Source organism: Papio anubis, chromosome 17 (genome assembly GCF_008728515.1).
Source record: "Papio anubis isolate 15944 chromosome 17, Panubis1.0, whole genome shotgun sequence".
NCBI classification, from domain to species: Eukaryota; Metazoa; Chordata; class Mammalia; order Primates; family Cercopithecidae; genus Papio; species Papio anubis.
In genome coordinates, this window is record NC_044992.1 from 45,271,234 (window position 1) to 45,287,432 (window position 16,199).

At 45.5% G+C, this 16,199-nt stretch overlaps 1 protein-coding gene across 8 annotated transcripts in view; it reads right to left on the minus strand.

Moving 5' to 3' along the window:
- NPEPPS (aminopeptidase puromycin sensitive) overlaps positions 1 to 14,528 on the minus strand; it is a 107,145-nt gene extending 92,617 nt beyond the window's left edge. For 3 of the 8 annotated variants that reach the window (XM_021929129.2, XM_021929128.2, XM_021929130.2), the window contains exons 1-2: positions 14,415 to 14,528; positions 5,613 to 5,784 (exon numbers count right to left, since the gene is read on the minus strand). In XM_021929129.2, coding sequence (XP_021784821.1) covers positions 5,613 to 5,784; positions 14,415 to 14,491 — 249 coding nt within the window. In that variant the 5' untranslated portion in view covers positions 14,492 to 14,528. Of the gene's footprint in view, positions 1 to 5,612; positions 5,997 to 14,414 lie in introns of those variants that run through there. The other 5 variants (XM_021929133.2, XM_021929134.2, XM_021929131.2 and 2 more) reach the window with 5 other exon arrangements.
- Positions 14,529 to 16,199: the final 1,671 nt, after the last annotated feature.

Here is a 16,199-nt window from a genome sequence, read left to right on the forward strand (position 1 = left end):
ATATCTTACATTTACTACAGTAAGACTCAAGAGGGGTTTTTCCTGATTGCCAATGTCCTGAGATTTTAGTAAAAGAAAATCTCCAGTGTGACAATTCCAAATGCCAATCAGTCTGAAGCCTGAGTCACTTTTGCCTAATAAAACTGATTTCACCATTAAAATAGCAATAATTGTTGCCTTAGTGGAACAGTTTTATAATAGCTAAACACAGTGAGAAGCAAATAATCAGTAAACTCAAGTTGAGCCAAGTTTTCCAACAAGAGACACTGAAAAGAGCCACTTGCAGAAGGTCAAAAATAATTGCCATTAATGTAAAAATGCAAAACGCACAGAATATTGGTATGTGATGTTTGTGGCTACTAACATGCAACTAGACTTTTAAACTATACATAGGAATGAAAATAAATAATTACGCACCTACCTGAAGACAGAAGCTACTTCTACAGGTGGGGTGGGAAGAGATGGAAATGGGCTTTACTGGTATCTGTGACATTTTATTCCCCCCCCAAAAAACCATACACAGTCTGATGAAAATGGGGCAAAATGTTAATATCTGTTTAATCTCATAGTGTGTGACTTTCTTGTATTTCTAAAATATTTCCTAATTTAAAATAAAATTTTAAACAGATTACAAGTGACCAAATAAACCAAGAACCACATACTTGCATGGTGTTCAAAACGAAATCACTAAAATCTAAGAACTAATCTCAGTTAACAACAAAAGCCATTAGAAGGCTCAGTTCTTTCCCACTGACTCACATACAGATTAGAGTAAGATTTACTTTACAATAAGAGCAGGCTCATTTATGTGGCAAAGTTCAGAGAAGCTTCACAGATAATTTACTACTCAAGACCACATTTACCCAGGTTGTATCAGAGTATCAGTTATATCTAGAACCAGGAAGTTTAAAAAAAAAAAAAAAAAAGGCCTGGAGGAAAAGCCAAAATAGGTGATACAAAGTCCATACAATAAAACGCATATCCTTTACTCAGAAGAGAATCCAACAAACTCTCACATAGAGATTGATTTTTCAGCCCAAACAAGCTTGTTTATCTGGCTACTAAGGCTTCTTCAGATGAAGTTTAGTAAAATATGAGAGGGAAGAAATTGCACAATAGGCAGCAATAAGGCACAATAAGCAGCAAGAAGAATATGAGGGTAAGGAAAACAAAACAACTTTAAAGAACAGATATGGGCTGGCCGGGTAATACAGGTAATACAGACATGGGCTGGCCGGGTAATATAGGCTCAGGCCTGTAATACAAAAATTAGCTGGCCTTGGTGGTGCACACCTGTAATCCCAGCTACTCTGGAGGCTGAGGCAGGAGAAACGCTTGAGCCCAGGAGGCAGAGGCTGCAGTGAGCCGAGATCGCGCCATTGCACTCCAGCCTGGGCAACAAGAGCAAAACTCCGACTCAAAAAAAAAAAAAAAAAAAAGAAGCTGGGCGCGGTGGCTCACGCTCGTAATCCCAGCACTTTGGGAGGCTGAAGCGGGTGGATCACCTGAGGTCAGGAGTTCAAGACCGGCCATGGAGAAACCCAGTCTCTACTAAAAATAGAAAAAATTAGCTGGGCGTGGTGGCGCATGCCTGTAATCCCAGCTACTTGAGAGGCTGAGGCAGGAGAATTGCTTGAACCTGGGAGGCGGAGGTTGCAGTGAGCCGAGATTGTGCCATTGAACTCCAGCCTGGGCAACAAAATCAAAACTCCATCTCAAAAAAAAAAAAAAAAAGAAAGAAAATATGCAGAATTTGGGCAAAAAATTTGTAATACAGGATTGACAATAACCATTTAGGTGCCAAATTTTTCACCTGCCAAACAAACTACTATATCAGCAACTCTTCACGTAGTGCCAATTTGGTTATCTCCAATATGAATATTTTGTCAGTAGAGGCCAGGGGTTGGCTAGGATATCCTGATTTCTGGCCTTGAATGATAAACTTAGTTTCTCTGGCACAGGTAAAATATTTCCATAAGAGAAAGCCCAGCTGGGCACGCCTGTAATCCCAACACTTTGGGAGGCCGAGGAAGACAGAATGAGGTCAGGAGATCAAGATCATCCTGGCCAATATGGTGAAACCCCGTTTCCAGTAAAAATACAAAAAAATTAGCCAGGCATGGCGGCGCGTGCCTGTAGTCCCAGCGACTCAGGAGGTTGAGGCAGGAGAACTGCTTGAACCCAGGAGGCAGAGGCTACAGTCAGCCAAGATCGCGCCACTGCACTCCAGCCTGGGCAACAGAGCAAGACTCCGTCTCAAAAAAAAAAAAAAAAAAAAGAGAATGCCCAATTATTGTACCAACCACTACACACTCATAATCATTAACAGTAGTCACACACAGAAACTTGTAATTCATTTTAATTAATTATCCACAAAGGGAGAGGATCAAAATATGAAATATCTACAAAAGTCCACTGCTCTCAAGTATCCAGTGTAAAGGGAGGGGACAGGGAATGAAATAAATTTTGGGCCTAGAGAAACTTCTGTATAATAACAAATTTTCAAAACCAGATAAATCACACTAATGTGAAAGACAACTAATTTTTCAACCACTGAACATCGACTAATTTCTTCACCTTCTCCAGCAGTCTACACCCCAGTCTAGGTTAAAAATCCACTAAGTTGGCTGGGCATGGTGGTTCATGCCTATAATCCTAGCCCTTTGGGAGGCCAAGGGAAGGGGATCACCTGAGGTCAGGAGTTCAAGACCAGCCTGGCCAACATAGCAAAACCCCATCTCTACTAAAAATACAAAAATTAGCTGGGTGTGGTGGCACACACCTGCAGTCCCAGCTACCCGGGAGGCTGAGGCAGGAAGACTCGCTTGAACCTGGTGGGGGGGCAGGGTGGAGGCTGCAGTGAGTCAAGATCATATCACTCACTCCAGCCTGGGCGAAAGAGCTAAACTCCATCTCAAAAAAATAAAAATAAAAAATAAAATAAAATAAATCCACTAAGTTTCTAATATGTAACCTGTACAAATACTCTGGGCTTATCATAAAATTCTGTAACTAAAGCAACTAAGCAACTTGCATGTTTTGCATTACGTGATTCCAACTGTTACAAAACTGATCCAATATCAGTTATAAATACGTTTCCACAGATAAGAATTTTGTCAATATTTTTAAATTCCCACAAGATACCACCTAATGCCACAATTTAAATGTACTGCTCTAATTCATGGATTTCAAAAACTTTAATATATGCTTTTTACTTCTTACCAATGTTAATTCCTCTTTTACCCTTCCAAACATGTCAATTAAAACAATTTAAAAATCCAATCATCCTTTAATAAAACCTGTTGGAATTCACTATTGTGTCATCCTTGTGTTGCCATCTAGCCTGAAAAGAATTTCTGGAAAAAAAGTGTTTTAAAAAGTTCATGTTACTTTAAAAAATCCATTTATTTCCTTCTATCAAATTAACAAGCCCCTGTTAATATCTAGTATATCACCATATGCTCCCTCAATGGCACAAACCAGTCTTCCACAAAAGTAGAAAAGAGGTAAGGAGAAACATGTCACTGTTTCTTGTTCTATCCCGATACTTAAACCAAACTCAGTTCTTTAATAAGTAATCATTTAAAAAGCTGTACTTTTTTCTGGACTTTTCCCAAAATATGTTTGCCTCCGAAAATTATGAACCCATTTTGGCAACTAATAGGGTGAATAAACAAATGTTTTTTTAATGTTACTCTTTTCACATAATGCAAACCCATTCACCACTAGGTTCTCTTTCCCAAAGGTTTGCCAAGTCACAAGACACACTACTGTTTACAATCCCTCCCATCTGCCCCTTGCCAATATATATCAAACACTCTAGTCACTTGGCTTAAACCATAGTTTCCCAAATAACCTTCTCAAATTCTAATTTAGACCCAAGATTCATTCATTCTGATTCATACTTTTAATGGAAAATTTTTAAATCACCTGATTTTCACTAAGTTCTGCCTTTTGATGCTGCCAAATCCTAGAGCCCTCTTGCTTTCACACCAGTGCCCCAAATGAGACAGCTATGTTATCTGTCACAGATAAGTATATAGATAACTGTACTTTTAAATTCTGTACTTTTAGATATATTTTTAGTCTGAATACCGTACCCTCTTGGCTTTCAAAGACAACTACCAACATTCAATTCATTCGAGTACCAGTCTTCATTTCCTTCATTTCATTGCTATATACACCATGTTCTTTAAGGTTGGAGCCTACTGATTTCCCCCCACCCCAGACTGCAGTAGGAAGAGAAATGAAACAAAATATATTTACTAACATTCTATTTACAGATAACTATCAAAGAGTTCCCATTTTTATTACAGGCTTCCTATTACATAGTATCATAAATGTCTATTGTTCAGGATGTTTGTCGGGCATCTATACTGATGGTCTCCAAAATCAAACAGATAATGCTGCGGGAGGAGGGAGGGAAGTATGATTCACCAAAAACTGCAGTGAAGAGTAATGGAATATTTTCACCAGTGGTATGTTATAACTAATAGCTTCTTTCTTTCTTTCCTTTTTTTTCTTTTTTTCTTTTTTGAGACAGTCTCACTTTGTCGCCCAGGCTGGAGAGTGCAGTGGCGCGATCTCGACTCTACAACTTCTGCCTCCCAGGTTCAAGTGATTCTCCTGCCTCAGCCTCCCCGGAAGCTGAGATTACAGGGGCCCACCACCAAGCCCCGCTAATTTTTAGTAGAGACGGGGGTTTCACCATGTTGGTCAGGCTGGTCTCGAACTCCTGACCTATAGTGTGCCCGCCTCGGCCTCCCAAAGTGCTGGGATTACAGGCATGAGCCACCGCGCCCAGCCAGCTTCTTAGAGGAAGGTACTGCTAAGCAACCATCACGGTAGCAATAAATCCACCAGCTTCGAAGGCTGCAAAGCTAGGAAGATAGGAGGAAAAGCGGAGATGGGGTCCTCCCGCAGCTTCTCTAGAGGTTAGAAGAGAACAAAGTCACTGCTGCACTGTCACTTGAGGGAAAGGGGGAGGGGGCGGATCATCTTGGAAACCCAGCCCCTGGGCTGGAGCAGGCGGGGAGAAGTCAGCGAGGCTGCCTGGGATTAACATTCTCATTCTCACCCTCTTCCCCTTCTAGAAGCTCCCCTCCTCGCTCCAGCGCGGCGGCCAGAGTCCCAGATGACCACCCCCTCCAATGTATCACTCAAGGGGTGTAGAGAGAAACCAAAGAAAGAACTGAGTCAGGTGGTTGAGGCAGAGCGGGGACTCCCATGACCTCTCCGTCCTCCCTCAACACCCTCCAGCCTCCCCCAGAACACTATCAAGCCCAGAAGGGTCCGGGGCGGGGGGAAAAGCCCCACACAGGTGTGCTCGCCAGGGAGGGGCGCAAGGGCCGGGCCGCGGGCTCCACAGAGCTCCCGCAGCGCGGCCCCAGCCCGAGCCCCAGCCCCAGTCTCAGCTCCGGCCCCAGCCCCTGCCCCGGCCCCAGCCCCAGCCCCAACCGAGCAAGGCAGAGCACGCCGACCCCGGCGCCCCGCGGCCGCCCAGCCCCGACCCGAGGCCCGCCCGCCCTCCCGGCCGGGCCCTGAGTCCAGCCCGCGGGCGCGGCCTAACTGCTCGCCCCGCAGCTTGCCCCGGCGCCCGAGGGTCGCTGTACCTGGGCGGCGGCCTCCAGCTTGCCCTCGAAGGTGAAGTCCAGCAAGTCGGGCTTGAGGCAAAGGCTGTAGTTGATGGGGGAGACATCGGCAGGCAGCCGCTCGAAGGGCCTCTTCTCCGGCATCGCGGCGAGGCCCAGGCTGTGGAGGCGGCGGCGGCGGCGAGAGGAGCGGCTGAAGAGGAGAAGGAGGAGGGGAGGAGGCGGAGGGCCGAGGAAGAGCAGGCGGCGATGGAGGGGCGGAAGCGCCAGCCACATTCACCGAGTGGCGGACCGTGGAGGAGAGCGGACCTGGGGGAGTTTGGGGGGAGGATCTGGCCAGAAGTTAGGGCTGGGTGGGAGGTGGTGGTGGACTGGAAACATGGTGGGGGGGGTGGAGGGGGGAAGGGAGGTCGTGGTGGCGCGCACGCCGGGGCAGAGGGCGGAGCGACGAGGGCGAGGGCGCGGCCGGCGGGGCGGGCGGGCGCAGGGTCTCCGGCGGGAGCGCGGGGCCGGAGGCTGCTCCCGGCGCTGCACCTGTCGGCGCCGCTCAGGACTGGGCGGCCTTCCAACTGGAAGGAGCCGGGAAGGGCTTGATCAGAGGAAGGAAAGGCTTAAGGGGCCCCTGGGCTGCCTCGGGAAGTTGAAGCCTACGCAGTTGGTCAGTTCAGCCAGGGTCGCATGCATAAAATACCAGTTACAAGCAAAACCCCAAACTGGATCCTGCCTCCAGGTCAGCGAAAAGCCCTGACTTGAGGCTCTTTGTCCTCAATTCCTGTTAAGTAGCAAATTCAAAGGATGATTTGAAAATGTTTTGTCATAAAACCTTTAATAATCTAGGTTATATCAACCAATGAGATTTGGACTTTCGAGGGAGTGATTTCAAAAACTAGGTTTTTGTTTCCATGATTTAATGTTTAAAATGGGATGTTTCGGCAGGGCGCGGTGGCTCACGCCTGTAATCCCAGCACTTTGGGAGGCCGAGGTGGGCGGATCACAAGGTCCGGAGTTGGAGACCAGCCTGGCCAATTACGTGAAACCCTATCTCTACTAAAAATACAAAAATTAGCCTGGTATGGTGTCATGAGTCTGTAGTCCCAGCTACTTGGGAGGCTGAGGCAGGAGAATCGCTTGAATCGAGGAGGCAGAGGTTGCAGTGAGCCGAGATCACATCACTACACTCCAGCCTCAGCGACAGAGCTTGTGATTCCGCCTCAAAAGTGGGCCTAAGTGTGGTGACATGTGCCTATGATCCCAGCTACTCAGGAGGCTGAGACGAGAGGATCACTTGAGCCCAGGAGGTGGAGGCTGCAGTGAGCTGTAATGGTGCCACTACTGCCCTCCAGGTGACAGAGTGAGGCCCTGTCTCAAAAAAAAAAAAAATGAAATAACATTTCTTAAATGTTATTTAAAGTGTCAAAGGCAAGGAGATTTATTCATAATCCTCATATTTCTTTACAGAAATTTCTCAGAACCCTGTAATTTCCAAAACTGAATGTAGTATGTTGTAATGTCCAGCAGAAACATACTGTGAACCACTAGGTAGTATTAAATCTTATAGTACCCGCATCACAAAAAAGTAAAAAGGAAACAAATGAAAACACATCTTATTTAACCCAACATATCCAAAATATCATCATTTCAACATGTAATCAATATAAAAAATATTAATGAGGTTGGTCATGGTGGCTCACGCCTGTGATCCCAGCACTTTGGGAGGCCAAGGCAGGTGAATCACCTGAGGTCAGGCGTTCAAGGCCAGCCTGACCAACATAGTGAAATCCCGTCTCTACTAAAAATACAAAAAAGTAGCCGGGCATGGTGGTGCATGCCTGTAATCCTAGCCAGCTACTCTGGAGGCTGAGGCAGGAGAATCACTTGAACGCAGGAGGCAGAGGTTGCAATTAGCTAAGATCATGCCACTGCACTCCAACCTGGGCAAAAAGAGTACAACTCTGTCTCAAAAAAAAAAAAAGTAATGAGGTATTTTACTTATTTTGTTCACACCAACTTTGAAATCCAGCGTGTACTTTACATTTATAGCACATCTAAATTCTGCCTATCCACACTTCACGTGATCCATAGTCACATGTGGTTAGTAGCTCTTGTACTGGGCAGCACAGTTTTGGACTCTGGGCCTGGCCTCTTAGCCTCTGAATCCTACATACTTTTCAGAAAGGCAGACTGAAAAGCTGCAATCCTTTCAAATTAAGGTGTGAGATGGGACCTTTTGTTATATATATGTAGTTCTATGACCACTTACTGGTCAGAGAAATAAAAATTTAAATAATCTTTTTTTTTTTTTTTTTTTTTTTTTGAGCTGGAGTCTCCTCTGTCACCCAGGCTGGAGTGCAGTGGCATGATCTCAGCTCATTGCAACCTCCATCTCATGGGTTCAAGCAATTCTCCTGCCCCAGCCTCCTGCGTAGCTAGGGTTACAGGCACCCACCACCATGCCCAACTAATTTTTGTATTTGTAGTACAGATGAGGTTTCACTGTGTTAGCCAGGCTGGTCTCAAACTCCTGACCTCAGGTGATCTGCCCACCTAAGCCTCTCAAAGGGCTGGGATTACAGACATGAACCACCGTGCCCAGCCCATATAATAATAATTTAATTAACTATAATTGAATATTTATCGAGTTATTGCACTAAACACTTTTTTTTTTTTTTTTGAGATGGAGTTTCGCTCTTGTTGCCCAGGCTGGATTTCTATGGCATGATCTTGGCTCATGCAACCTCTGCCTCCTGGGTTTAAGAGACTCTCCTGCCCCAGCCTCCTAAGTAGCTGGGATTACAGGCCCCCGCCACCATGCCTGGCTAATTTTTGTATTTTTAGTTTTGTTTCTTTCTTTCTTTTGTTTTGTTTTTCTTATTTTTTCTTTTTTTCTTTTTATTTCTTTTTCTCTTTTTAATTTTTATATTTTTAGTAGAGACGGAGTTTCACCATGTTGGCCAGGCTGGTCTCAAACTCCTGACCTCAGGTGATCCACCCACCTTGGCCTCCCAAAGGGCTGGGATTACAGGCATGAGGCACCGCGTCCAGCCCATATAATAATAATTTAATTAACTGTAATTGAATGTTTATCGAGTGCTTACTAAACACTTTGGTTTGTTTTGTTTTGTTTTGGGTTTTTTTTTTTTTGAGATGGAGTTTCGCTCCTGTTGCCCAGGCTGGATTGCAATGGCGTGAGCTCGGCTCACTGCAACCTCCACCTCCTGGGTTCCAGCGATTCTCCTGCCTCAGCCACCCAAGTAGCTGGGATTACAGGTGCCCGCCACCATGCCTGGCTAATTTTTTTTGTATTTTTAGTAGAGACAGGGTTTCACCGGGTTGGCCAGGCTGGTCTTGAACTCCTGTCCTCAAGTGATCTGTCCACCAGCCTCCCAAAGTGCTGGGATTACAAGCGTGAGCCACATGCCCAGCCAACACTTTTCATGTATTAGTTCATTTAATTCTTCTCAACAACTCTGTGAGGCGGACATCTTTATCCCCATTTCACATTTGAGGAAACAGGCACACAGAAATTCAAGAACTTGCCTAAGGTCATACACTAATAATTGGCAGAGCTACAGTTAGGACCTAGGCATTTTTTTTTCTCTCCTGAGAATCTTGCAGCAGATTCCCTGTTGTTCTAACTCTCCAGTTTTATTTTGTTTTGTTTTAATTTGTTTTGTTTTAGAGACGGAGTCCCGCTCTGCCGCCCAGGCTGGAGTGCAGTGGCCGGATCTCAGCTCACTGCAAGCTCCGCCTCCCAGGTTCACGCCATTCTCCTGCCTCAGCCTTGCGAGCAGCTGGGACTACAGGCACCCGCCACCAGGCCCGGCTAATTTTTTGTATTTTTAGTAGAGACGGGGTTTCACCGTGTTAGCCAGGATGGTCTTGATCTCCTGACATCGTGATCCGCCCGTCTCGGCCTCCCAAAGTGCTGGGATTACAGGCATGAGCCACCACACCCAGCCCTAACTCTCCAGTTTTATTTTATTATAGTTCATCTGTTTCTTGGCTTCTCAAAATGTTATTTTCATTATGTCTGTTAAAGCAAATTTCATTCATAACCATTTAAGGCTCTCCATGAACTGTCCTTATCATTTTCCCAGACTTGTTTTTTCTTATCCTTTAACATATATTCTCCAGTCTGAACAAGCTAACCAGTTTAATGCTTGGCCCTTACAGCTTGCTCATTCTTCTCTTCTCTACCACTGCTCATGCATTATTGCTGGAATGACCTCCTCATCCTTTTTCGCAAACCGGGACCCTTCCCTTCCTTCAAAACTCACCTTTTCCAGAAAGTCCTCATTGACCAACTCCACCCAACTCTAACTCTTTTCCCATCAGTTCACAAGTACTGGCTTGTGCTGATTTATTTGTACTTGTTCTGTCTGTTACTCTGTAATTGTGCCATTGTTTTTGTTCTAGTTTTTTTTTGAGACAGAGTTTTGCTTTTGCTGCCCAGGCTGGAGTGCAATGGCACGATGTCAACTCACCACAACCTCCACCTCCCAGGTTCAAGCAATTCTCCTGCCTCAGTCTCCTGAGTAGCTGGAATTACAAGCATGCGCCACCACGTTCCGCTAATTTTTTGTATTTTTAGTAGAGACGGGGTTTCTCCATGTTGGTCAGGCTGATCTCGAACTCCCAACCTCAGGTGATCCGCCCACCTTGGCCTCCCAAAGTGCTGGGATTACAGGTGTGAGCCACCACACCCAGCCTGTAATTGTGTTTTAAATTTATTTTATATGTGTACCTTTGCAAGATGTACTACTAGTAAGAGCTTGTTTTCTAATTCCTTTATTACTCTCAGTACTGGACCCTGCACAAAGTACATCTCAATTGTTATTGAGCTGACTAACCAATTAACCAAGAGAGAATAATTTACCCAGTCTGTAGCCTTTCCTGTATGTACAAGATGTGTGCCCCATAGAGAAACTATGTGAACCTAAGACTAGAGGCAAATTTCTTTTATAAAATCATAGAAAAGATTAAAAACAAAACACTAGGCCAGGCACCATGCCTCACACCTGTAATCTCAGCACTATGGGAGGCCAAGGTGGGCGGATCACCTGAGGTTGGGAGTTCAAGACCAGCCTGACCAACATAGAGAAACCCCATCTCTACCAAAAATACAAAATTAGTTGGGTGTGGTGGTGCATGCCTGTAATCCCAGCTACTCCGGAGGCTGAGGCAGGAGAATCGCTTGAACCCAGGAGGCAGAGGTTGCAGTGAGCCAAGATCACGCCATTTTACTCCAGCCTGGGCAACAAGAGTGAAAGTCCATCTCAAACAAAAACAAAACACTAGGGCCACAGACTTCATGGCAGCAATGATTTTTGATCCTGCTGAGGAGAAAGAAGAGAACCTTACTTGGCCCCATCCTTGTTCCCATGATTCAGGAGATTCCAATGCAGCAAGTCAAGAATAAACCCACACTTAGAACTCAGGATAGGCCGGGCGCGGTGGCTCAAGCCTGTAATCCCAGCACTTTGGGAGGCCGAGACGGGCGATCACAGGTCAGGAGATTCCAGACCATCCTGGCTAACACGTGAAACCCCCGCCTCTACTAAAAAAAATACAAAAAACTAGCCGGGTGAGGTGGCGGGAAGCCTGTAGTCCCAGCTACTCGGGAGGCTGAGGCAGGAGAATGGCTGCAAACCCGAGTATGGAGCTTGCAGTGAGCTGAGATCCGCCACTGCACTCCAGCCTGGGCGACAGAGCCAGACTCCATTTCAAACAAAAAAAAAAAAAAAAAAAAGAACTCGGGATAGAGAAATGGAAGGTAACACACAGTTCCCTTAAATATGACTGGATGACCACCTAACATATGCTCCATACAGGCTTCTCTGAAATAACTGAAATTAGAAGAACACAAGGGCCCTTGGAAATTCATTTCCCTCCATGGTGCTTCAGGAGGAATGGGAAAGTCAGTAATGTCCCAAGATCCTAGTGCCTCTATTTTGAGACTCTGAGCCCGGGCCTGTCACCAGGCTGGAGTGCTGTGGCCCCATCTCGGCTCCCTGCAGCCTCGCCTCCCAGGTTCACTCCATTCTCCCCTGCCTCAGCCTCCCCGAGTAGCTGCTGGGACTACAGGCCTCGCCACCACCTCAGCCTGCTGCTTTTTGTATTTTTTAGTAGAGACGGAGCCACTGCAGCTAGCTGTGATGGTCTCTCTGATCTCCTGACCTCTGCGGATCCCACGCATCTCGGCCTCCCAAAGTGCTGGGATTACAGGCTTGAGCCACTGGCCCGCCCTTAGCCCCCACTTTAACAGGCTTTCTAGCCTTCTGCTTACCGCTTTGAAAAAATCTGCAAAATGAAAACCATGGAAGTCTATATATATCAATAAAAAGTTAACAAAGATTTGGGAGACTGATGACTTGAGGCCAGGAGTTCAAGATCACTCTGGGCATCATAGTGAGACTCCCATCTCTACAAAATAAAAATAAAAATAAAAATAAATTGGCCAGGCGCAGTATCTCACGCCTGTAATCCCAGCACTTTGGGAGGCCGAAGTGGGTAGATCACGAGGTCAGGAGATCGACACCATCCTGGCCAACACGGTGAAACCACATCTGTACTAAAAATACAAAGAAAAAAAAATTAGCCAGGCGTGGTGGCGGGTGCTCGTAGTCCCAGCTAGTCCCAGCTACTCGGGAGGCTGAGGCAGCAGAATGGCGTGAACCTGGGAGGCAGAGCTTACAGTGAGTCGGGATCGCACCACTGCACTCCAGCCTGGGCGACAGAGTAAGACTCCGTCTCAAAAAAAAAAAAAAAAAAAAAAAAAATTGTTTTCAATTAGCTGGGTGTGGTGGCCTATGCCTATAGTCCTAGCTACTTGAAAGGCTAAAGTGGGAGGATTCCTTGAACCCAGGAGTGTGAGGCTGCAGTAAGCTATGACTATATCACTGCAGTCCAGCCTGGGCAACAGAGTGAAATCCTGTCTCTGTTTGGTTTGGGTTTTTTTGAGATAAAGTTTTGCTCTTGTTGCCCAGGCTGGAGTGCAGAGGCACAATCTCGGCTCACTGCAACCTCCGCCTCCCGGGGGTTGAGGCGATTTTCCTGCCTCAGCCTCCCAAGTAGCTGGAATTACAGGTGCCTGCCACCATGCCCAGCTAATTTTTTGTATTTTTAGTAGAGAGGGGGTTTCACCATGTTGGCCAGGCTGGTCTCGAACTCCTGACCTCAGGTGATCCACCCGCCTCGGCCTCCCAAAGTGCAGGGATTACAGGCTTGAGCCACTGTGCCTGGCCAAAATCCTGTGACTTAAAAAAAAAAAAAGAAGTTTAAGAAAGAAAAGAAAGGAAAAAAAACAGTCAGTCATTCTAGCCAGAGCCACTATTGTTTTCAGTTTTCAAGTACTAGCCTGACAAATATGAGGACACAAAAATAAATAGTTTCAATATCATCACTGACTTTATGACCTAAAACAAGTCCTAGCAATTCTCTGCCTCAGTTTCCCCATATGTAAAGCAGATATGGGCATAATGCATGCTTATCTCAAAGAAAAGTATGATTTCTCCAGTGGTTTCAGAATTCTTAAAAAGCCTATTTTTGGGCCGAGCGTGGTGGTTCATGCTTATAATCCTAGCACTTTGGGAGGCCGAGGCAGGCAGATCACTTGAGGTCAGGAGTTCAAGACCAGCCTGGCGAACATGGTGAAACCCCATTTCTACTAAAAATACAAAAAAATTAGCTGGGCGTGGTGGCGGGTGCCTGTAATCCCAGCTACTTGGGAAGCTGAGGCAGGAGAATTGTTTGAACCCAGGAGGCGGAGTTTGCAGTGAGTCAGGATCACACCATTGCACTCCAGCCTGGGTGACAAAACGAGACTCCATCACAAAAAAAAAAAAAAAAGCATATTATTTTCTTAATGTGAGAATGGTCTTTGTAGCAGGACTAGTAAAAAGTTGAAGGCTGGGCACGGTGGCTCAAGCCTATAATCCCAGCACTTTGGGAGGCTGAGACAGGCGGATCACAAGGTCAGGAGATCGAGACCATCCTGGCTAACACGGTGAAACTCCATCTCTACTAAAAAAATACAAAACACGGCTGGACGTGGTGGCTCATGCCTGTAATCCCAGCACTTTGGGAGGCCGAGGCGGGCAGATCACAAGGTCAGGAGTTCAAGACCAGCATGACCAACATGGTGAAATCCCGTCTCTACTAAAGAATACAAAAATTAGCCGGGTGTGGTGGCACACGCCTGTAATCCCAGCTACTCAGTAGGCTGAGGCAGGAGAATCACTTGAACACGGGAGGCAGAGGTTGCAGTGAGCCAAGATTGCACCACTGCACTCCAGCCTGGGTGACAGACTGAGACTCTGTCTCAAAAAACAAAAAAAAACAAAAAAAAACAAAAAACTAGCCGGGCGTGGTGGCGGGCGCCTGTAGTCCCAGCTACTCTGCATGGAGGCTGAGGCAGGAGAATGGCGTAAACCCGGGAGGCGGAGCTTGCAGTGAGCTGAGATCCTGCCACTGGACTCCAGCCTGGGCAACAGAGCGAGACTCCGTCGCAAAAAAAAAAAAAAGTTGAAGTATAGAGAGAGAGCAAATGTAAGTCATCGAAAGAAGTATTTCAGAGCAAAGATAATGTAAAGGAATTGGACTAGGGAGCCAAAACATTCAGGCAGGAAGGAGAGAAACCCCAGCTGTGGAACACAGAAAGAGAAAGATGTGGAGAGTTTGAGAGAACCATTACAAAACCACCAAGTTAGATCAAAACAAAGCATTACAGTTACTATTTAGCCTCTCTGACTTACAAATTATGGCCTTCAATGTCAATTTCAAGCATACAAATTATAACTCAAATTCCACTAATATGTGTCTTACCTGTGGAATATGATGAAGGGGTTCCAAAGGCCAGGAACACAAAAAGTAGGAGAGCAATCCATGGAAAGTGATGCCATGAGGTCCCAGCCTTGTCTCTTCCGTAACTTAAAATGGCTGTTGAAATGACAGTTGGAAATGTGAGTAGATGGAATGCTGCCTACCCATCCTGTGTTCTTCATGAAAGGAAAGTAGATTAATTTCACGTGCTTTAAAATGTTTTTAAAATGCTATACTGATTGATAACTTAGTTTGTCATAATAATATAGATTGGATAGACTGATGGATAGATACATAGTTTTATTTATTTGGGGATAGCAATATGACATTATGCACATAAAAATGTGGTCAAAGGAAGGTCCTATCTGGTCAGAGTTTTATTTCTCTTGGTATCTTTCCATCAGGAAGTTGAAAAAGTCATACATTTCCACCTTTCTCACTTCCTTTCTAGCCCTCCTTTTTTTTTTTTTTTTTTTTTATTTTCTTCAGTACTTCTTCCCTTTTCACAATTACTGCTGCAGGTCTGTTTACCAATCCCAAGGGAGTGACAACTACAAGACCAAACTTGACGCCTTTGTTGATGATCTTCAAACTGAGATGACCTGTTTGGCTGTGTCCTGTTGTAAAGGGTTAGCCACCAGGGCTCTGCAGAATATAAGTTAGGGAGCCAACTTATATGATATGATATATGGCTTATATAACATATAAGCCAACTTATATGATAAATACAACTTATATTAGTAAAGCCAATACCCTCTGCTGCAAAGAGTGCATATGTCTATGTCTGATGTATGGGTCTCTGGAATGCTACTGTAACATTTCTCCTGAAATCCCAAGTCTTTTTTTTTTTTTTTGAGACGGAGTGTCTCTCTGTCGCAGTGGTGCGATCTTGGCTCATCGCAACCTCCACCTCCCGGGTTCCAGCAATTCTCCTGCCTCAGCCTCCCGAGTTGCTGGGACTACAGGCGCATGCCACCACGCCTGGCTTTTTTTTTTATTATTAGTAGAGACGGGCTTTCACCATATTGTCCAGGCTGATCTCAAACTCCTGACCTCAGATGATCCACCCGCCTCGGCCTCCTGAAGTGCTGGGATTACCAGCGTGAGCCACTGTGCCCACGAAATCCCAACTTTTTAAAAGTTACAGTGCTCTGGAGCTGGCATGCTAGAATTGGGTTTGTAATGATGTTTGCCTTGACGTCCCATCCAAAAATGTCAGTGTGAGCTCAGGTTGAACCAGACCAGTGGGGTAGCTAAGAGGATTAGAAGTCGCAGCAGCTTGGTAAGTCAGGGGGCCTCAGTTTCTCCACCCTTGGCTCTATTTCTGTTTGCTTCTTAAATCCTTGACAAGAAGAATTGACATCAGAATAGTCCTCACCCAATATGCGATCCAAGGCCTAGCAAAGAGAATAAGCTTAACCCAGGTTAAGGGTGGGGTGAAGAGAAGAGACCCAAGACATTAAGGCCTGCTAATCTGGCAGAATCACATCTCATGGGGTGTGATTTTATGGGAGCAATTTGCCTTGGAGTCTTAGGCACATAAATAACTAAGGATAAGAATCTTCTGCTGCCAGCCTCCCTACAGTTTGAGAGAGCAATTTGCCTTGGAGTCTTAGGCACATAAATAACTAAGGATGAGAATCTTCTGCTGCCAACCTCCCTACAGTTTGCATAGGAGTCAAGATTAATAAATACTTAAAAAGTGTAAGGGGAGCTAAAAATTGGCTTGTGACCTGCTTATTCACAGGACTGAACCAAAAGTCATAGTGTCCCTAGTAAACAAATAAT